The sequence below is a fragment of the Perna viridis genome, chromosome 7 (genome assembly GCF_037379345.1).
Source record: "Perna viridis isolate PV_CMFRI_1.1 ecotype Kerala chromosome 7, ASM3737934v1, whole genome shotgun sequence".
Lineage (NCBI taxonomy): Eukaryota > Metazoa > Mollusca > Bivalvia > Mytilida > Mytilidae > Perna > Perna viridis.
The window spans coordinates 26,022,250-26,045,276 of record NC_142451.1 but is presented as its reverse complement, the minus strand read 5'-3'; the positions used below and the strand labels follow the sequence as shown (position 1 = coordinate 26,045,276).

Below are 23,027 nucleotides of genomic sequence, written 5' to 3'. Positions count from 1 at the left end.
GGACAGACGGACAAACAGATAAGGTCATTTTTATATATCCCCAAACAATTTTTTTTTTTTTTTTTTGGGGGGGGGGACTATAATGACTTATTGAAATCTAAGATGAACAACACATCCACTCCTTGAGACGTATAGGTTTCCCGCACGCACGATACCCAAACACACGCTTAACGCTCCCCAAACGCACGATAAACAAACGCTTCTATCGTGCACTTAAACGAACGCTCCTATTGTGCGTTTAAACGCATGATAAATGAACACTCATATCGTACGTTTAAACGTACGATGAAATATAATAATATTGACATATAATGAAGACAGAAAAAAAATAGAAAATAAAATCAATGAAATTATACAAATTAATAATAGCAAAAAATTTAAAATAACAGTTAAATCAAGAAACTAATCAAAGTACAAAAATAAATGAACGCTCCAAGCGTGCCTTTAAACGAACGCAAAACGATGTGTATACGCACGATAAATGATGCATGATTAATAAAATGGGAAACATGAACGTTTCAAGGAGTGTAGCCGGACAAGCCATGATCTTTATATTTCTGAGTATAATGACTAAGTGTAACTATCACCAATTTCCGTAATATTTCACAAAAATCAAAATCCTTTGGCACACCTTCATCATAAGTGGAAATATTCTGTAAAATATTTTAGATCTAGTTCAAAAACTGTATGGGGAGATAGCCAGACAAGCCATGGTCATGTGTAATCAGAATGGACAGATGAATGGACGGACGGGGTAAATTAATATGCAGTTTGTCGTGGGGGCATAAAAATATTTCAAAATCAGACCAGAAGTGTGCATTGAGATCAACAAAGTTATAAAATTTCAAGTCTTGGCATCATGATGTCAGAGGAGTTAATTGTTGAAAGCCGGCCATTCAGAAACTTAGACAGCACATACAGCCTAGATAAAATGAAAGCCCTATTCAGTTGACATGCTTAAATCAATCATTTTAACTAAGTCTACCTCCCCCAAGAAAGTGACCCCTTGGACTAATTTTTGTTAAAATTAATCCCAAACAAACCAATAGCTTTTACTACTACTAACAAAGTCAGAAATTATAATAATTACATCTATGATCAACTAATGAAATTTTTCCGTTGACAACATGCAATGATGTACTGTCAATAAAACATAACCCTGCAATTTGTATGGGGGTAAAATATACAATATATGCATATTTTTATTACAAAAAACTAATGAGAATTTGGTTAGTAATTAACAGAAAAATACAAGGTCATCAAAATTTATTATTCACTTTACACAACAGAGATTTAAAACAGCTGTACACATACAAATGAAAACCAACACTTGGACATAACATACTACAAATAGTGATGCTCTGAATGAATATGAGAGGTGTATCATTACAGATAACACTTTTAACAGATTATGGTAAAATTCAGTCACTGAAATCAACCACTTTTTCTCATATTAAAAATGAATCTATGATAGCAGCATTTTTATTCTGAAAGTACACAGGCAGACATTATTCACATAAAATTAATGTGATTTTCACCAGAGGCTCAATGGTCAAACAGACATCACATCAAATCCCGAAACAAGAAAACATACAATTCAGCAAGCACATCCTAAATATACAACATTTTGTATAATAACACAGGCAAACGTGCCACACATGAGAATCATATGGTTTGCATCATATGATTATCATATAAATTGAGCACCATATGATAATCATATGTTTCGGTATACATATGATTATCACATGGTTAACATACGATAATCATGTTTTTCACAAACATATGATTATCATATGTTTTTAAGCCAAAATTACCATATGAGAATCTTATGATAATCATATGGCTATCATATGTTCAATATCATGTGACTGTCATATGATTACTATATGAATATCATATGAATCGAGCACCATATGATTATCATATGTGGCACATTTGGCTGCGTAGGTCTAAAGATTTCAAACAAAATAAAAATTATTATCAGTTATCAATATACACAGAAGTTGAAAATATAAATTATTAGCAATAAATCTCACCAACTTCTCTTAAATTAAATTAATTCCATATAATACAAAAATGGGGAAGGTGGGTAGATTTAGATACTACTATACAGGCAATTCGATGCTTTGCTACTTAAATCACTGAGCTGATCGATGTTTCAACTAATTAGATTAGTGTAATGTAATGTCTGCCTACCTAATGTAATAGCAAAAAACAGAAAAAAAGGAAAATTAAACAACAAATGAAAAATTGAAGATAAAGTAGCTAATATCTACAAAGGTATCATAGAACTAAATTGGAATGGTCTACGATGAATAAAGGTAAAACAGGATACAGAAAGCCAAAACAAAAATAAAATGAGGAAATTTCTTAATCACCACAATTAATCATTTTTATAAAACATAAAAATTATGAAATATGTACTTAACCTGCTTGATATGAATATTTCACATCAAATTCATGTGAAGGCTCAATTCATATGAATTTTACGTGAAATTGGTCATAAATTTTACTTGTTCAATTCATGTAAAATTATGTGTTATAATATTGCCTGTGTAGTTCTCCAAGTTTAATCTTAAATAAACATCGACTATTAAGTATATACGTACATGTTTCAAAATTGCATTAAACCTATTGTACGAGACTGTATGTCCGATTCATGGACATTATTTTGAATTAATACATTATATTGATGAAAACACTTTGAAATGACACAAATAATGGACTCAAGTGTACATTCGTAAGAATCAGGCAAAATGGAAAAAATCAGAAACATGCATGTCAAAAACACCACTGATCAGAAACATGCATGTCAAAAATCCACCAATCAGAAACATGCATGTCAAAACCCCACTGATCAGAAACATGCATGTCAAAAACACCACTGATCGGACAATATCATTTGACTCGAGGATTCTTTCTACATTTGAAAAAAACATTATTTGATCCCTGCAACACTGGATTTTCTCAGAAATTTTTTTATAGAATGTTAGAAAACTGAGGTGTTTGACAGAGTTATCTGTCCTGGAAATCGTCATTTTCAGTGCATTTCAATGAAATTATAAATCAAAGCACCAACATGGAAATTCCTTTCTTTTTTTCCTTGATTTTAATGGTGCATATAGTCATATCAAATTTTCAAAATCATGTTTTTTTTTCATACCATGTTTCACGGATTGCCTGATTCTTACAGAGACTGACACTTGTCTATCAAAATAAATATAACAGCTCAGAATTAAATAAATCCTAGTTTCAACAGAAAGTAACTGTAGGAGATTAGGAGTTGTTCTAACAGTTCTGTGTAAAGAAAATATGAAATTTGAAATTGATTAGCCAGTGATTAAAAATGTACATGTTTTTTATCCACCAGGTGGTGATTACCAGAAACCAATTCTCCTTCAGCCAATTCTTGATTCAGTTTATTTCTCCACTCTCTAGGGTAAAATTAAGATTTCAACATACTCGCTAAAGCTCTCATGCTGAAAATCTTGAGTGGAGAAATTATTTAAACCACTCATTACTGAAGAGAATACAAATGTATATGTGAACATTAGACATAGAGAAAACAAATATAATGTGAAAGTACATTTATTCCAGTGTAACAGTTTTCATGCATAGTTAAAGGAAAAAAACCATCAGAACAGATTCTGGAATTCAGGGATTTGACAACTCCATCATACAGAGGTATGGGAAATGGTAACCAATTTTTGCGGTTTTCCAAACCCAGGAAATCTATAAAAATTATTACTCCATAAACAATGAAACTTACACATTACAAATATCATGTGTTTACCATAGAAAAGGTCAGCATTAAAGAAAAGGCCATTAACTGTGAAATTGTCTTTTCTTCTTTTATTCTAATCATACATTATTACGGTTATTCATGTAATTTCGCATCTTATTGTTATTAATGAGCTGTTGGAAGCAGTAACAGAATCTAAATGTTCAATGTGCTCCTCTCATCATAAAATGACACCTTTATCACAATACACATGACAGTTACATTAAAGTTCATAGGTACTATGAATTTGTATCACCTGAAATTAAAAAAAATGTACATTTACAAAGACATTGTAATTATTTTTGTTGACAATTTTGTTTTAATAAACATTTGTGTAGGGATTGACTAGTACATTCAGTACAATTTCTGTAAATTTTGGAGGGATTTCAGGGGGTTGTAAATAGAATTAAATGCCCCCAATACACAAACAAATTTTTTGGGGAAAAATTTGTGAAAAATTAAGAGTTCATGCTAAAAATATCCCATTATTATTTTTGGGGAAAGCTACTATCTCCTCTGCTCCCTCTTCTGGATTTTCCATTGAAAAAAATTACATTATCAAATTGTGCTAGCTCATTAATAAATGAGAGCTTGTTAGACATTGACAAAACAATTTCATGGGATTAGACATTATAAAACAGTAAAGGTGTTTGTTAACTTGACTAGTTCTGCAAAAACAATACAGTAAAACCAGTCTTAGAGACTACATTATTCAGTACTAACCTGGTTATAAGGACAATGATTAAATATCTTTCTGAAAAAGAATCCTGTATAAACACCACCTGTCTAATGTGACCATGATATTGCACTCCCTAAGAAGGTTAGGTTTGACTGTATCTGATTATAAAAATATATCCCATGGAAGAATTTGGGGGTGTTATTCAGTATTTCAAGTGAATCGAGTAATACAATGTTAGTAAAAAAAAAATCAAAATAAAAAATCAGGTTTTGATTTCCAAAAAAAAATCTCAAGTTGAGAATTTCCTCAAGTCCTGCATTTTTCCTCAATCTTCAATTTCAATTGATCTGATTGGCTGAAATTTGAGATGGAAAAAGATTTGAAGAAAATCTCAATTTAAGATGTTCTATGAAACCAGACCCTGTATCAAGTTATATGTACCTTGTCTTAACTCTGGATAAGGTGCATAATTTCTGTCTTTGTGGTACTGTTCCAGATCTTTCATAAACTGTGCCTTACATGACAAGTAATTGTGCCGAGTGTATAAAAATGACGCTAGTCCTCCAACTGTCAGGGGAAGGAAGTAGATGTGTTTAATCCTAACCCTCGTCGTCAATTCTTTGTAGTTATGATGTAAACCAATACCAGTTGCAACTGCAATAAAAAATGTGGTATGATGGAGGGAAGGGAAAATGTCCATTGGACAATGATAATATTTAAAACAAAACAACCTATAACAATTATATGGTAATAAATATTGGCTTGTTCATTTCAAAAGAAAAGGGGGACAAAAAGACTGTACACTGTATCCTTGTATTTGTATGGAAGCTTTATGATCCTTTTTGGAGAAAAGTGAATATTGCATTTGTGGATACTGATCATTCCAAACTGCATTTTATTTGTTGTTGAAACTGCCAGATGAATATTATATAGATGAAAATAATGTCAATTGACAGCAATTTTAGAATTAACGGCTGAGATGAAAAAAAAAAAATTGGAAGAGGGGCTTATATTGAACTGGTCCAAACATAAAGTTAACTACATGTAGTTCAATACATGATTACCTTAAAAAAAATCTGAGGTTATTTGCATGGCCATTTTTATTTAAAGGGTTACTGCATTTAATATTTGCAATATGATATCTGCATATGACAATATTTGTCATTATAAATGCATATTGCAATAATCCTATACTATCACATAAAGAAATTAAGTACTAAAAATTTCGTGATATTGTCCCAATTTAGTTCAATATCTTAAAGGGAGATAATATAAAAAGTTATACAATGTACATAATATTGAGCTTGTAGTGCAACATTCTAACAAAAATAAGCACAGTGAAAGAATTCTTATAAAGTTAACACAACAGTAGCAAATCTGAAAGAAAGTATGTTATATTTGTATAATTACCTGTGAACATAACACCAAGACCTTTCATAAATCCCCAAGAATGGCAAAGATCTTTTTCTCGAACAAACTGCAAATAAATAAACACAAACATTTCATTTCAAATAAAATAAGTCATTCTATGAAACCTGAATTCTTTTTTACAGTAACATACATGTATGTAGTATTAAAAATATTTTGCTTACAGACAATTCCCGATAAACGGTGGGATTCCAAATGCTTATTTCTGCCTATAGCGCAGAACAACTTTACTTATGATTAGTTCTGTAGGTTTATGATCATTTTAAAATTGTTTAAATCAAATTTGATAAAAAAACTTGGACAAGCGCAGCAAGATATGACCACAGCCAGCTGAACTCTGATATTAGTTTTTGCCACACTAAACATAGGGATTTACAGTTCATTATAGACACAACAACTCATTAGGACACAATAGTGCAAAACATTTTGAAATTCAGTTTAAGTATAAAGGTCTGCTTCAGGGTGCATTCATGGATCACTTTGTACCTCATTATCATAGTAAATGATAGGATTAATTTGGTTGGCATACTTCTTAAATCTCTAGTAGTTAAGCTGGAATTTTCATATGTGATCTAATTTTTAAAAAATTTCAAAATCACACCAAAAATAAAAGTCCATTTTCTGGGCCTGGTCCCTTACTAAATAAAGAGCTGTGCTTTTAGCACATGATACACCTTTTGCCCTTTAAAGTTGTTCTTATGCTTTTAATGAAGTTATATGGTCAACTAGAAATACTGTGAGCCCTGTCAAATATCCTCCCCCCCCTCCAAAAAAAAAAAGTAAATACAAAATGCACAAAAAATTTTGCACTATCATAACAAATGTCCTTGGCCGTTTCTGCATACGGAAACATAAAATTTGACATTTATACAGATCAGAAGGGAGCTTACTTCAATAGATTTGAACAATTCACCAAAGTTTAATAAAAGTTAGTAAAAGTGTTCTTAAGTTATTGTCCGAAAACTTGAAAATCCCCCCCTTTTTAAGTATAAAAATTCATAACACAGAAACGAAAAATCTGAAATTTATATGATATATGCATTTTGCAGTCGCATAAAAAGGAGGATCAATCAAGGCATTTTAAACACTTTTTTATTCAGTGAATATGGAACATTATTATCTCGAACATCTGTAAGAATGAGGCAGTGGGTGGATTATTGTGGTTAAAACAAAGTCTTTCCATGAAATCTTATTCAAAATGTTTTTTGAAACGCAGAAATAGCATTCATTCCTTTTTAAGTGTCAGTAATTCAAGGTTTAAATTGTATGAAATACATTGCAATTTCATCATCAAAGGGAGATAAATCACATTTCTCCTAGGTCTCACTAACAAATTCAAACGTTTCCATTACTTTACATGTTAAAAATGTAATTTTCAGTTTCACTGTGAATTCCCAGGACAAATGACATCTTAAAGTTGCATATCTTTGCGAAGCTGGGAAAATAAGGCTTTCAAAATCATTATGCTAATGAAAAGATGATTGTAAAAATTTTTCACAAAATTTACTTGAATAAACAATACTGAAAATTCACATTTTTACCTTTTCTGCTAACTGACAGCATGGAGGCAAACTACTCACACATGTAAATAATATTTATACACTTTTGTAATAAATAACATATATGGTTTTAAAGTACACATTCTCAGCCTTATTTTGACTACTGTTAATCAGAATACACACAAATAATGCACTTACAATGCATAGGTCTATGTTCAGTGTGTTTTTGGTACTACATAAGGGGTGGCCATTTGACCCAGAAGTGGTTAGTGAGACCCTACTTCACTATTCTACATCCTCTGACAATGCACTGTCAATTTATCTTCAGTTGACCATAAACTATGTGCCCAAATTGTAAACTTTGTGTGTATTTTAGGAGCATGATTCATTATCTTTTGTTTTTGCCTGATTCTTACAGATTTTAGCACTTAATCTCCTTGAAGATTTTATGCAAATTTTCTTAGGAAGAGATACAAAATGTGGTTATATTTTTTTCCTCTATTACCACCTGTACTTCTTGCAAATCAACCATTCTTATCTACAGTGAAAAATATAGTGGGTTCATGTGATTGAAATTCATACTTTGAAATATGCCAATAAAATATTATTTAATGTATAGGTATTGTGTGGTAATAAATCACTTGAAAATCTTAAGATGATATTCCATGGTTGATAATACACTCTTGTTGAATTAAAAAGACATGACAGACAAGCAGCATTGCAGACTTATGATACATAGACTGTATTAAACTGGAAAAACTGTGAGTAAGCTTACAAAGAGAATATCTTCACCTTGCTTCAAACAGAAGTTTAAACCCTATAGTTGAATTATCTCCCTTTGCAGACATGAGTTGAAAATTTTATTCCTTTGTGTAAATTCCTTTAAAATTTAATAAAAATCACTGAGTGGGTTAGGAGTTGCAATTACAAGGTGTAATTGCTTGATTGATTGATTGTACATGTAGTTAAAAGTTCTATGGAAGATTATTGGTTTAATCTCCCTTACTGATACTTGATAAAAATTATATTCCGTCAAGCACATCTTTAAATGATGAAAATTCATTTTCGCAAAAGACTCTAGTACATTTTTGTATATCAATACTAAATTTTAATTTTACCATTTTTTTAACTTCTATGCTATTTAACTCCCTCCAGGAGCATACTAACAGAGATAGGTCCAATTTTTCTTCAAATAAGGTTTCAAAGACAACTTTGAGTGGATACGGCAAACCACTGAGCCACACCACACAAAATACCTTGAATCTTAATGCACTAGCAATGTGCAAGTCAAGTGATTTCTGTTGAGGCTTCATGCTATTAAGAGCAAAAAATAAACAAAAAATATACTCTTACTATAAGAGAAAGATACCATGCACTCTTCAAATATCACAACAGTACCAGCCAGTAATCATATCTGACCTGTAACCCCAGCGCTATATGCTGACACTCTACCAACTAAGCCAAAAGAATACACTAGAGCTGCAAATGCAGCCCATTATTTAAACCTTTGAGAGTAAGCAACCACTACACTTCCTAAACCTAAAGGGATTAGGTCCATCTTATTTAGCAGATAAAATAAAATTTGTTTCTGAAGTAAATCCATACCATTCAAGAAATGCCATCAACAATGCTCTTTTTATACCTAAACCAAAGGCAGAACTATTCATACTTTTGTTTACTCTGGCCCATCTCATTGGAATACATTTTGTACCCTCCCATATGAAATAAGAAGTATAAAACAAATAAGTCTTTTTTAAGCAGAAATTAAAAATCTTCCTAATGCAACAATAGGCAAAAGAATAATCCAACTGTATTTACATGTACTGTTATATAAATTGATAGCTTTGTTGGCATGCATTTATGTATTATTTACTAGTACTCATTTTGTGGCATTGAAATTAACCTTATATTTTTGTTTTTGTATGAGGGCCTCAGGGGAGATTAATTGTTCCAGTAAACTAACTGTGTATCCCTCTTGAAATAAAGTATTATTATTATTATTATTAGTATTATTATTAAAGGATCAATATCAGGTCTTTCATTGCCTGGATATAGCTGAAATATTGCTGCTTGGGCATCAAACCCCAACAATCAATCAATCATTCATTAAGAAGCAGTACAAGGTACTTTTACCCTTCAAAGCCACTGAAAGGAATCTCCAGAATTTTCAAATTTCATATAGATTTATTCAAGAAAATGATGAAAAGTACCCTCTACAAAACAAAAGGTACCTGAATTGCAAGAAATTAATGAAACCCCTGTAATATACAATGTACCAATGTTCCTCAATAGATGACTATCATTTACTTTTGTCCAAGAAAAGTTCTTCCATTATATCGAGGTCAACAGGCTTAAGATTGGGTGACATTGCAATAGTAGCCAAGGAAACAGAAACTTGATTTGATTACTACCAGTAATTTTTATTAGTAAAATGATATATAGAATTGCCTGACCAGTGCTCGATAATCTTTGGAAACATTTTTCAAATTTCAATTTTACCGCAAATATTTCGATAAATTAAAGTAGACGATAGTTCCATCAATCTTAATGAGAAGAAAGATTCTGAAAGGGTGTTATATGATCAGCGAGCAAGCTTGTTTACAACCACTGTAAAATCCAACATCAGAGCATCATTTAACTCACTAAGTGATCAATTAAAAAAATTAAACCATTAAGATGGTAATGTTAGACAATTTTACATAGTTTGTCATTAACAATATTCATTTTGCTGATAAATTTGTATATAAGCCATGTAATGAAGAGATGGATTATTCACATTTGGAATAAATGAAAATTTACGGCAACTGAACCAAATTGATTTTCTGTTAACAATGCAATGGCATATACCATGGTCTGACTGGTTTTATTGTATAAATTTGGAGTTATGAATCAAATTTGTGAAAAAAGGAAAGAAAGGGTGGCTTTGTGAAAGTCTTCTTATATCCCCATGTACATGTATTCAAATTATTTTACCATTTTAGTCGTCTGATTTCTGAATTTAAAAAAAAGCCTCAGGGAACAATGTGATTATCTGGACTTTTAAAATTTCTAACAGTGTTTCAGAATGGAGCCAAATGTACATTTTTGTAACTGTTACAGTAGAGCATGATGCACCAGAGTACCAGTCAAGAATCAAACGAGTACCCCTGTCAATGTTCGCCTTCACTCTTCCAACTGGTCTTAAGGAGTACTACACTAGCATAAAGCCAGAAATATTTTTCATGCAAACCTCTGGAACATTATGATGATATTGCAGCCCCCCTTTTTTCACTACGTAAGTCGTAACGTTGCATAATTGAAACTTGACATTACATAGTGTGTGTCATTGGAAATGTGCATCTTAATTGTTAAGTTACAAACCGGTGGGTCTTCTTGCATCAACAACTCCTCCAGTTGATTGGCTCTCGACCCGATTTGAGTTTCTTGTGACATCTTTCTTGAAGAACCTTACCGTCGATAGAAGGTCGAAATTTGTTCTAGCCGGAATACCTCTTGACTTTTCCGATATTCTTTGCTCTCCGTCGGTTGTGTGCTTGAAAAAACAGACATTTACATTAGAGGTTGTACAATTCGACGACTTGAATGTAAACAAACCAGTGGGTCACAGCATGGCAGTAGATATCCGTGTAGCTGGGGCGAATGAGAAACGGAAAGAAGCTTTCGCTGAAGAAATTGACAACCTTGTCTGTCCAGGCGATGTTATTACAACAGACTCAGGTTTCATGCGGTAAAATTTTAGGATGTCTATACTCTATTTTCAGAATCACTGGCCTATTTCCATTGATTTATAACTGTTTCATTTCTCCATGATTTCTCTTTTAAAATCTGAATTGCATTTTACATTTTACTTTTTCTTCTTCTGTCCGACTTTTATAGGACATTCCTTTTGTGAGAATGGCATAGTTCCCAGTAGCCATTACCATAAGTTGGCATAACCATACATTTTGTACTCCAGTCAGCCTAATCCCTTTTGGGATTTGGCGCTAGAGATATTTTTTGTTTTGACCATCACTGATGGTGTTCAAAACTAAAAATATCTCCAGCGCCAAATCCCAAAGGGATAATAGTCTGCCCAGTGGTTTGAGGGTTTCTTGTGGTTCATTGAAGAACAATGGGTAGCCTTGAGCTGACAATTTTCATGCTGGTGGGGTTGTCGTACATCTCTTTGACATATTCATCATATCTATTATCCTTACATTCTTTTGCCATAACCAAATCATATGTTGTACCATTACCAAACTTGTAATATGAGGAAGGCAATGCCTTAGATATGATTGAAGTCCGAAGCTAAAGTATCAGGTTCCCTTTTCAACAAATTAGACTTCATGCCATTTATCATTTTGCCATTTTTTAAAGAATTTTTCATCAGTAATAAGTGGTAGATGGCAAAGGACTTCCTAATATTCGTAAAATTATCAGAAGAACTGTTCCTGGTTCGGCGTTCAATGTAGATTGCAGGGTTTTATCAATATCCTTCCAACCGGATAGTTTATTTGAAAAATAACATGGACATATTTTAAATGTTTTGTCTGTAGCCTGCATTTTTACTATTTCTGAAGCTTTAATGTACACAGATGTAGTGTTTTGCTTAGACAAAAGGTTTGCAATTGTCAGTATAATGAATTTTTAGATGAATTTCTATACATTTTAGAGGGAGCTTTGCTCGCTTATAAACCATTACCGTTATCATTGTTTCCAAACTAATATGAGGCAGAGGTAACCTGTAGGAGGACAAGTTTGAATAAGTAGATTTACTTTTTTAAAAATCTTCTTGTAGCTTTTTCTTGACATCTTGATGGTTCTTGTTAATTCTTGATGCTTCTTGACACTTCTTGTCACTAATTATTGAGGCCAATATTACCCGTACTTTCTTTCCTTACTAATGACTTTCTTGCTTAAGCACAAAGGACTAGACTTATGGCATGTTAGATATGAAAAAAAAGTATTTGAATGTAAATTATTACTATAGACCATACAAGTGTATAATAAATGCTTTTTTGTGAAGAAGATATGCAAGATTGACTTCCTGTCAGACTGCAATCTGGCTCTCAGTGCTTCCAAGCTGTGACATTATTTCGTATTAAATACCATTATGAGGACTTTGTCTTTTGTAACTTCAGTCATACACAATCTGCCACCATACTTGAAATTTCATTACCTTCATGAGCAGCTCCATCAATAATTTTTTAAAAAGTTTCATAATTTGTACATATTTCAGAACAATGACAGTTCTCCATGCAAAATGGGAATATATTACACAAACCCATGATGTAAATAAATGCACATCAAGATTTTGGATGCAACTGACCATCATAAATTTCCAGAGATTATAATAAATGCCTTTCATATCATAGAAAAGCTATGCCTTAATTCAAATATTGTAAACTAAAGATGCAATGTGCATGTACATGTAACAACACTGCTTCGCATTGCTCACTATTATTAAACTGTTATTATTATTACTTCATTGTTGTTTTCAGTATTTTAACCATAGAAAATATGACATTTAAGGATATTCAATTTCAATTATATTTTGCATGCATCATTTTTTCTTAATACTTACAGAGGTCATGGAACATATATGGAAGATGAGAAGTTGCATGCTTCTGTTGCTGGTGTAATACAGAGAGTCAATAAACTTATCTGTGTGAAGCCTCTCAAAACAAGGTATCATTACTTTATTTATTGTTAAAAAACCTTATCATAGAGTGACACAGTGTAAAATCTCACAATATCACGTTTGATGGTTCTGTGTATATTTGGTACTTAAGTAGGTAAGTGGAGACTTTTGGAATTACCTTCATCTCTTTATTACCTCTAAACTTTATTGTATGATTTTGCGTTGTGTTCACCACTCGTGATTGGATAAACCATTCATCCAAATAAACGAAGAGTAATATGCAAATGAAGATGATACATAGAAAATACATCAATCAATGATAGCAATAGTTGAAAAATGATGTTGAGACTAATATGGCTCTATCAATGAACTGTGAACTTTCAAACAGTTTGACCTGAATAATTCAATCACGCCACCGGCCAGTGTGTACATTTGACCGGGACACCAAGACAAAAATAGATATTACCTAGTTTCCACTAAACAATTTCAAAATTTTGAAGAAATGCAGTTTGATACAAAGATTAATTTATTTCACCACAATATAGATAAGCAAAATTGTACAAAAAGGTTATAAGCTCCTGTAACCATCTATGATTACTTACACAGCCAGAAGATCTGTTGGAGGGATTTGGCTAATGCCTCACCCTCCAACAGAATCTACTGACTGTCTACATAACCATAGATTGTCACCAGGGAGCTAATAACTTATTGATTATTATGTTATAAAGTTGCTATTACTTACCCTCTTCCTATAAAATGCGAACTATACCTAATACTCTACCAGCAGTCAGTATTTAAGAATTCACTGACCTTGTTTTGGGATATTTTAAACGATTTCTTTAATTCATGTTTGTTGTTCCAAGCCCTCAGTTTCTTAACTTCATATATTTTGGTTTTGTAGATATAATGGTGAAGTTGGGGATGTGGTGATTGGTCGAATCATTGAGGTTGGACAGAAACGGTGGAAGGTTGACACAAGGTCTAAACTGGATTCGATATTAATGCTCTCTTCTGTAAATTTACCTGGTGGTGAACTGGTATGAATTTATTACAACTGTATATACATCATATATATTTATTGTGTGAAGAAAAATGTATAATTACTCTTTCCAACCATATATTTAAAATACTCTAAAATAACATGCTTATAGAATGATCAAGCCATACATATATACAACAAATCAATATTATACAAATGTCTCAGAATTTGACAACTCTATTTGCTACACTGCTCCATAGGATCAAATTGATATAGGGAAGACAATAGAACTTATAGAAACTGTCCTGTACTACCATACATGGTTGGGAATTTTTCAGACCCTTATATATATATTTCTCTTAGGGATGAAAGGATTTCTCCACTTTTGATAGTTAAATTTTAGATTTTAAGCAACTTGAGTGGAGAAATCCTGTAATCCCCTCGAGACTGAAGGAGAATGTATATTTCTACATTATTTTTACTATTGATGAACTGTTTGATTGATGAAAATATTCTTATATTTATCAAGTATATAGCAAAACCTGTCTAAACCAAGCCCCTTTTTGACTGTAGAATCTGTCCTTATTTTTGATTGACAGGTGGCTGATTTACCAAAAAAATACTTCAAAACTGAAATGAAAGGACTTTAAAAAGTGTCTGGTTAAGACATGTTTCTGGTTAATGCAGGGCTTGGTTAGACTTGTTTCACTGAATATTGGCTGTCATATGTCAATGTTATGTTATTCACCTCCTTTATTGGCATTTGATTTCAGAGGTGTTTACATATATATGAATTATCTGCATTTTCGTTGAGTTTTGACTGCAAATTACGCTTTATATATTGTAAATATCTCCATTGTACCTATGTTAAAATTTCACAAAGTTCAGGATTTTACGCAACATTTCCATAGTATACTATGAAAAATACTGATTGTCATCAAGTAGTATAAACAGATCTGTTATTTTTGCAGAGAAGGAGGTCAGAGGAAGATGAGAAGATGATGAGAAATTATTTGAAGGAAGGGGACTTAATCAGTGTATCCTTTCATTTAATGTCTGTGATTCTTGCACCAATGGTTTGATTCACTATAATGATGTTTTTAGGATATCTATATGTATATCCCTTTTTTAGTGCTGGTTTGTTCATTTGTTACTGACTTCTACTCTTTTTATTTTCCAAAATTATGTCCTATACAACTAGCTATTTCAATTTTATGCATGGATTTTTTAGTACACATTTGGGAATAAAGGGGATCAAGAAGGGATCAATTAATGCAAAATAAATAATGGTTTTGTTTCCTGCTTCAAACACAAAAAATTCGGGTAGGTACATGTACATTTGTAGATAGGGAAATTATTTTATTTATCTAATAAAGTTTATAATTGAGTTAGTGGGGAAACAATCTATCCTTTAACAGTGCTTGAGCCAAAATGGCCATGTAATGTTTAGGGTAGGTGGAAACATACATATTTTTTTTGGCCTAAACAGATTTTACTATCCTATGGGATGTATTTAAATGAATTTTCTAATTGATAATTTTTCACATTTTTAAATTTATAACATACTGTACTTGAAATTTCAGGATGGTCTCCCTTTTATCTTATATGTAAATGATTTCCTTTTCCCTTGATCAAAGAGTAATTAAGGGAACCAAGGTTATAGCGGTAATCAAAAGAATGTAATTTAGGGACAAAGACCAGACATGGAAAACAGACACGCAACACAAAGAACATAAAGTAACTAAAATCATACATACAAAGTAACAAAAGTAAATGAGCAACTCATGACTCCTCTAAAAACTGGGAGCATGGACCAGGTGCACCGGTAGGTAAGCGTCCTCTGCATTTCTAGAAACACCCGCTGAGTTGCTCATAAAAAGTCAAGTTCGGGATAGACAAACGAGGAAAGGAAAACTATGACCCGTTGAATAAATCAGTTTTCATGGTGCTGATGGATACACCATAACGATTCACGATCTAATCAAATATTAGAACATTTCCTTAGCATCTTACAGGCAGAGGTACAGTCAGTATTCTCTGATGGAGCATTGTCACTACACACAAGGAGTTTAAAATATGGCAAGGCAAGTACTTGTATTTTTATTTATTCCTTTCCTGTGACCATATTTTCTAGACATTGGGACATTAGCATGTGTCCAGTCATATACATGTAGTAAAGGATTGAAAATAAGTATTATAAATGAAGTGTCATTTATACATATTATTATACCCGCATCCATCAATTTCAAATTTGGTGTGTGGCTTCATATAGATGGGGCATATGCTTTTAAGCAATTTTGGTTGCTCTCCGATATAAACTTCCTGTATGAGTAGGGGTATGCATAGCATGAGAATGTGTGCTACTTCATCAACATGTTCAATTTATAGTTTTTTCCCCAACCTAAATTATTAATGGCATTCTATTATCATTTGCTAAATCCTTTAATTTTGCATACATATATACTGTAAAAGTACTATTGTTCATGGGATAACAATTTTCATGGATTTCGTGGGTAAGGTAAACCACAAAATTTGATTCCAAAAGAAAAGGACTATTTACTTTAGTGTAGGAGTTTTACAGGATCATCAAAAAGGTCTTACAGAAACTTATTTAGATATCAATCCGTAGTTGAAAAATACTCAGTTTCTTCTTAGATAAGGCATAATGATTGCTTTTTGTAAATTATTCTCTGTACTGATATGACCACTGATTTACTGATTATGACACTTTTAACATGCAAATGCTATTTAATCACCACCAATATATTCACTCCAGGAAGAGGGGGGTTTGGGTGTGCTGTAAAACATAGGCTTAACCCACCATTTTGTATGAAATGCCTGTACCAAGTCAGGACCATTGCGGTACCAATTACTCTTAGGATGTAATATCTGTTTTGTCAGATTTAGTTTAGACTTGACTTTGATTATGGATCAGATTGGTGTTTTGTAATTTACTGGTAGTTGTTTTCCTTATCATTGCAAGATATAATTATACATAAACCTTCCTCCACAGTTGGGACAAGGTACAATAATACAAGTATCACCATCACTGGTGAAGAGGAGAAAGACTCATTTTCATACTTTACCATGTGGTGCTACAATCATTCTGGGGAACAATGGCTCTGTCTGGATCTCGGTCACAATGAGTGAAGAGACAGAACACACAGGAGGCTATGAACAAGATTTAGAGGTAAAAAAGGGACTTTCCTAACTTCCATTTTATTGAAATACATGTATATTACAGGGGTTATCCTGGCTTTAGAACATTATGGGCTCATAAGATGGGCCAAGGAAATATTCAGGATTTCAATGGAGCATTTGAAAAAAAATGGCCCCTTCCAAAATTTCAATTGGCCAGAAATCTCTCAATACTGTCATAAGGGACAAATAAACAGTTTATTTTGGTGCCTTATCAAGGGGCCCAGCCAAATTAATGACCAGTTTAATTCCATCTCAACACATTTTCCCGTAAAATTGAAAGGGGCAATCCTGGAATCCCTGATATCATCAGTGTTGGTTTTTCATGGCTTGGTATGTGTACTGTTAACAGATAATAACTTACTTGACTTAGTCTTTTTTATTCCCCTCTGAAGCATAGGCCACTGGCAATTCCTTTTCATCTTACACTGCTCTTTGAAAGTTGGTGTATAGTGTTCCATCTGTGTCCACTTTCATTTCTCATCATGTACACTCCTCTCGGTTAGTCTTGGTCTTTTCCATTTTTTCCTTGAGGTGTCCATGTAGAGTTTGGCAAGTGATTTTTTTTTGCCTTTGCATAGCCTAGTCATTCCCATGTCCTCTGCCTTATTTCTTGCATGATTGTTATCTTGATTGGTTCTTATCCAATGGTGTTCATCAATAATTTGGCCACCATATCTGACGGATATATCTTCTACATGTTTTTTCTCTACAGTGGCTACTATTAGACTCCAAATTAAGAAATATGGTAACCTCAAAATTTCAGCGTTTAGGTTGTAAAGGTATTTGATTTGTAGCTTTAATACCATCAGAATTTTTAAAACAATGGTCTTGCAATTTCCTTTTCTTGGACGTTAGTTTGCCCTAATATATGAACAAGCATGAATTGTCCTAAAGTTGTTCATGCAAGCGTACCCTAGGATTCCTATTTCCCGTTACCTGGGGCAAGTGAAATTTGGGTCAGGGAAAGGAAGATACTTACTTACACTTTCCCATGGCAAGTTGAAAACTTCATATACTCTAAGGATTTGTTTTGTTAGGAAAGCAGTCATTGACTGTGGGAAAGTTGATTTTATATGGATTTTTCCTGAGGAAACCTCAATTCCTGAAAAATCCTAGAACACTGTTAACTTAGTCAAGAATGGAAAGAAAACATTATAATCAAATTTGAAATAAATTACAGTTTAAATTAAAACTAAATCCTTCAAAACAGTATTGAGTTTAGAATTGTTTGAATCGCAGACTGTACCAATCAAAGTTGACAACAACACATTACCAAACCAGTTGTATATATCACAAAAAGATGTAAGTGCTCAGTTAGTCTGAAGACATGATTTCCTTATTGCTTTAGAGATAAGACATTGTAGTTTCATTACTTTTGATAAATTTTGCACTTGTATCATTTGTAAAATTGCGAACATGTTATTCAAACTTATCTGTGTTGCCCTAAGATGACAAATCAATCAGAAGGCTTGTTACAAATAAAATTGAATTACTTCTTATGTATGAGTCAGTATAAATTAGCATTAGCAATTGATTTTATTTAATGTCTACTAAATGTTCATCTGTATTCATATTTGTAGCCTGTACCTAAAGCTGACAGAGAGGTGATAGCCAGACTTAGGAATTGTGTGTTAGCCCTGGCTGAACACCAGATGATGTTATATGACACCAGTGTATTATATTGTTATGAAGAATCTCTCAGGTTTGGTGTAAGTTTAGATTAAATGTGTGGCTTTATAATACCTGTTTTGTAGTAAGTATTGAGATTTAAGTAGCCAGTTAATTGACTTGGCTAAAGGATTTATTCTTTCTTTTCTATAAAACAACTGAACAGCTATTTAAATTTATCCTGAAGCATCTGTGACTTAGATATTTTTGTACTGCTTATATAAGGAAAAAGTGCAGAGAAATTTCCCGCCATTTTTCCATAGTGCATTTCAACTAAAATATCTTAAAAAGGCAAAGTTTACAATTACTTTGATGGTTATTTTTGGAGGTTATTGGGTATAAATACTTGGTTAATGCAATAAAATATCTGTGTTTTTTCCCCTCCATGTGCCACACCTTATATACATTTTGCTTGATTCTTAGACGGGGAAGTACTTAAATTCATTAGTTATGTTATGTTTTTGGAAATATAACATTTCAAAACCCCATGATAGAAATGTTTTTTTTCCTGTTTTTTTTTACAGGTGAAGGATATATTAAAGCCAGAAATAATGACAGAGATTATAGAGAATACACAGCCAAGACTAGAAAGTTTAGGGACTTGACAATAAATTTATTTTTTAAAAACTGCTATTCCTTGTCTTGACATGCAGATGGTGTGTCAAATTTGAAAATAATAACTTAAATGAAAAAAAATTGATGCAGAAGATTTGATAACCATCTACAGTTACTCAACAATGACTTGCCTTAGACACTTATGTTAAATATCCCTATATATATAAAGATCTGAAAAGTTCCCAACAATGTTAGAACTGTCAAATTTGCGTCAATTTGAGATGCAAATTTTTTGTTGTTCCCTCCACGGACTCTAACTCGTACCGCTAGCTGGCTGAGTGGTCTAGGGCGCTGGACTTTGTGCCGTCGGTGTTGCCATAGATGTCACAGCGATACAAGTTCAAGTCCCGCGGAGGGAACAACCAAAAAATTGCATCACAAATTTGACAGTTCTAACATTGTTTAACATCAAATTTTTCAGACCTTTCTATACGTTTATATTTCTCTGTAACTTGCAGCCCTTCATTAGAAGAATGTAAAATTACATATAAGATTCAGCATGATGTATGGGACTGTGAGTGGAACTTTATCAATGTTGCTCATCTACTCCTTGTTTATCAAATATATATTGTACATGAATTATCATTTTAATGTTTTGGATTGTATGGGCATAGAAGCCGTATAAAATTAAATTTGTATTTTGAAAACCTCAACAGCCACACTAAGGCACATTAAATGCTGTCTCAACTGTTTGCAGTTTACAATTTCTATAGCTGTGAAACCAGAAAGTCCTAAAAACATTTTAAAAAAGAAAGAAAAGAAGCCTGTTATTAATATGTTCATATTAACCAATGCAATCAAAGTGTTATAGTAATGCATGGTAGCAATGTACCACATTACTGTTCACATATTAATTTTCACAGGTTCTGTCTAGTGACCATGTTTGATCAAAGTTAAAAAAAAGCTAATTAGTGATACATAGTGTTAAAATCAATTTAAGGAGGTAGACCTAGGTTAAGGGACATAACTCATGAAGTCAGTGATATGTTTGTATCACACTCAATTTCACTAAAGTCTTTCAAGCTTTCACTTGAAACAGAATGAAATCAGACCAAGTTACTTTGATGCTTACATGAGATTGATTTAAAGAGCCTGAATACAAATGTTCCAATGATTCTAAAGAGTTGTGTCCCTTATCCTAGGTCTACCTCCTTAACTGCTATAATTTTTCACACTTTTCAGTCCATCCCGAAAATAGCAAAAATTAGTACACCACAAAAATTAATACCATTACATTTTCAGTTATTCTTTGAAAGATGGCTGTTTGAAAGCTTTTGTATGATAAATTGTACTGTGCATATAACTTGTTTTGTACTTGCATCAACTTCATGTTAACATGTCATGTGACTTATTAATGTTATACATCTTTCATCTGTATGAGGGGTTCAGGACTCCTAGAGGCACAGCCTAATATGCCACATACTCGTAACTATGCTGATATAGTAAAAAAAATTAACATGAAGTTTAGAGGGTTTGATATTTTTATTATAAAAACAACTCTAAAAAATGGGACCTGCAAATAGCAGAAGATACATGTCGACACATGTATACAGAATAACAATACAAACACAAAAGACACATAACAAACAAATCACACTGATTATACATGTTACAGAGGCTTTTAATTCTCAGATTTATGTAAATTAAAATAGTGATTAAAGTAGAAGTCTTTATAAATATAAGACAGGTGAAACAAGCATGTCAAAAACCCACTTTTATTTCTAAATTGAAACAAGTAGAGAAGGTGAGACCACAAACCAGTCAAATTAACCAGTTTGTCATTCCACAGTTTCAGAGATAAAAATAAAAAAAAAAATTTTAATGGAACTGGGACTTTGAAGTATTAATGACCATAATATCCATTCTTTTTCCATTGATTTGGTTGATTCAAGAGGAAGATCTTAAAAAAAACTCTGATCTGCATGCAGAAAGGACTATATTGGCATAAAAATATGGCATGTGTACATTGAAAAAGCAGTGTTTGGTGGGTAATCTGCACCTTGAATCACCTCTACCATTGGCAGTGTCTGAAATTTATATGGATTGGTACTTAGGTATCAAAAGCATACAACAGTTATATTTTACAAAAAAATACAGCACCTAATTATAAGGTCTTGAGTGTATATTGTACCTTAATCTACATGTATATAACAGTCACCTACAGTAATGATGTATATAGAATTCAAAATCATTTTTATTTTATAAAAGTAAGCCATAATAAAAACATTGATTAAAAAATCTCAATTTAGATTTCAATCCAACAATTTTCATAGATGTAGCATCCATTTAATTCTGGGTTATTTTTGTTTTTTTAAATTGTTTAAGTTTTTAAGTAGAAGTCTTTGTAAGAATCGTGCAAATTCTGTAATTACGTGATGCACCCAAAAAGGGTACACATTTTTATTTTTGTTATTAAGTTGTTTTGTGGGTTTATACCATGAAATATATTATTCATTCAGATCTGTCAGCTCTTGGGAGATAATTCACATTGAAAATTCAATTTTTTCAATTGTGTTATGTCCGTTAATTTTGAATTCTATTGTGCATTTTTTAAAATAATATCTCCTATGAACATGGGTAATACGAAAATCCTTATGTTAGTATCTGTTTACTATAACATTTTTAACAAAATATCAAAAATAAAAAAAAATGTAGGCTTTTCAACCATGAATCACATTTAGCATGATTCTTAGTTGGAGTGCTACTTAAAAACATTTTAAGGAATGACTGAACTTTTTTAATTGGGTTGAAAAGAAATTCCAACCGTAGAATCCACTTTGTGCATCTGAACATTATATATAGAAAAAAGTGAACTCAATAAAATTCAAAAAAGAATAGTTTGTTACATCTATTGTTCATTTCTTAATAAATACATGTGTATACAGAATAACAGCAGTTTTGACGCAGAGACAGAAAATATCACAGTGACCCCAACAAGGTTAGATGTGATGGTTTGTGGAGTAATTCAAAATTTATTGGCCATGTCACAGTTAACTAGAAGTGACATTGTCATTGGAAATTGCAGATAATTAGTAGCCTGAGATACAAAATGTTGGTAAATAAGATCAATGATAAACCGTACGGATAAACCATGATAAAAATAAATGGCATCTACCCGTACAATAATGCTAGGATCTATATTATTTAATAGAAAAGTTGTCAGTGGGGAACTCATTTACAAGCAGAATCAACTTCTGTCTTCAAGTGACATTAACTGAATCAAATTATTTTGAAAATACACAAAAAAAAATTATATCTTTTCCCTAAATAAAATGTAAATGTTTTCTTTTTCACTGTCACTGTATAACAGTGGTTTGAAAATAAATTTATGAAGATAATGTATGTATTGCCTTACATGTAGCTCAACACAAAGTCTAAAAATAAAATAAATGCAGCATTTACAATACACATACATACCCATACAAAATAATAATGATATGTCAATACAATAAGTAAAACCACATTGATGAACACAGGGCTTATAATACTATGATAAAATGAACCTTGACCAGAAATAGAATGTTGGTTTGAGCTTATACCAATAGCAATATCAG

General features: G+C 32.2%; 2 protein-coding genes across 2 annotated transcripts; one reads left to right on the top strand and one right to left on the bottom strand.

Moving 5' to 3' along the window:
- Positions 1-1,249: 1,249 nt before the first annotated feature.
- Positions 1,250-10,911, bottom strand: LOC148612015 (uncharacterized). The gene is made up of 4 exons (XM_088593097.1): positions 10,751-10,911; positions 5,874-5,940; positions 4,905-5,117; positions 1,250-4,040 (listed from the first exon to the last, which is right to left on the bottom strand). The coding sequence occupies exons 1-4, from the start codon at positions 10,820-10,822 to the stop codon at positions 4,024-4,026; spliced, it is 369 nt and encodes a 122-aa protein (XP_088449223.1). The 5' UTR covers positions 10,823-10,911; the 3' UTR covers positions 1,250-4,023.
- LOC148612014 (exosome complex component RRP4-like) lies at positions 10,907-20,165 on the top strand. Its single transcript, XM_088593096.1, has 8 exons — positions 10,907-11,117; positions 12,956-13,057; positions 13,912-14,047; positions 14,961-15,026; positions 16,005-16,073; positions 17,003-17,179; positions 18,771-18,899; positions 19,383-20,165. The coding sequence occupies exons 1-8, from the start codon at positions 10,999-11,001 to the stop codon at positions 19,461-19,463; spliced, it is 879 nt and encodes a 292-aa protein (XP_088449222.1). The 5' UTR covers positions 10,907-10,998; the 3' UTR covers positions 19,464-20,165.
- The last annotated feature ends 2,862 nt before the right edge of the window (positions 20,166-23,027 follow it).

Bases quoted from the DNA above. Each gene is read 5' to 3' on its own strand.
- LOC148612015 (XM_088593097.1), bottom strand. From the start codon at position 10,822: ATGTCACAAGAAACTCAAATCGGGTCGAGAGCCAATCAACTGGAGGAG. The intron at 5,941-10,750 runs GTTTGTAACTTA...ATTTATTTGCAG, and splicing joins TGATGCAAGAAGACCCACCG to TTTGTTCGAGAAAAAGATCT. The intron at 5,118-5,873 runs GTAATTATACAA...TTTTTATTGCAG, and splicing joins TCTTGGTGTTATGTTCACAG to TTGCAACTGGTATTGGTTTA.
- LOC148612014 (XM_088593096.1), top strand. From the start codon at position 10,999: ATGGCAGTAGATATCCGTGTAGCTGGGGCGAATGAGAAACGGAAAGAA. The intron at 14,048-14,960 runs GTATGAATTTAT...TTATTTTTGCAG, and splicing joins ATTTACCTGGTGGTGAACTG to AGAAGGAGGTCAGAGGAAGA. The intron at 15,027-16,004 runs GTATCCTTTCAT...AGCATCTTACAG, and splicing joins AGGAAGGGGACTTAATCAGT to GCAGAGGTACAGTCAGTATT.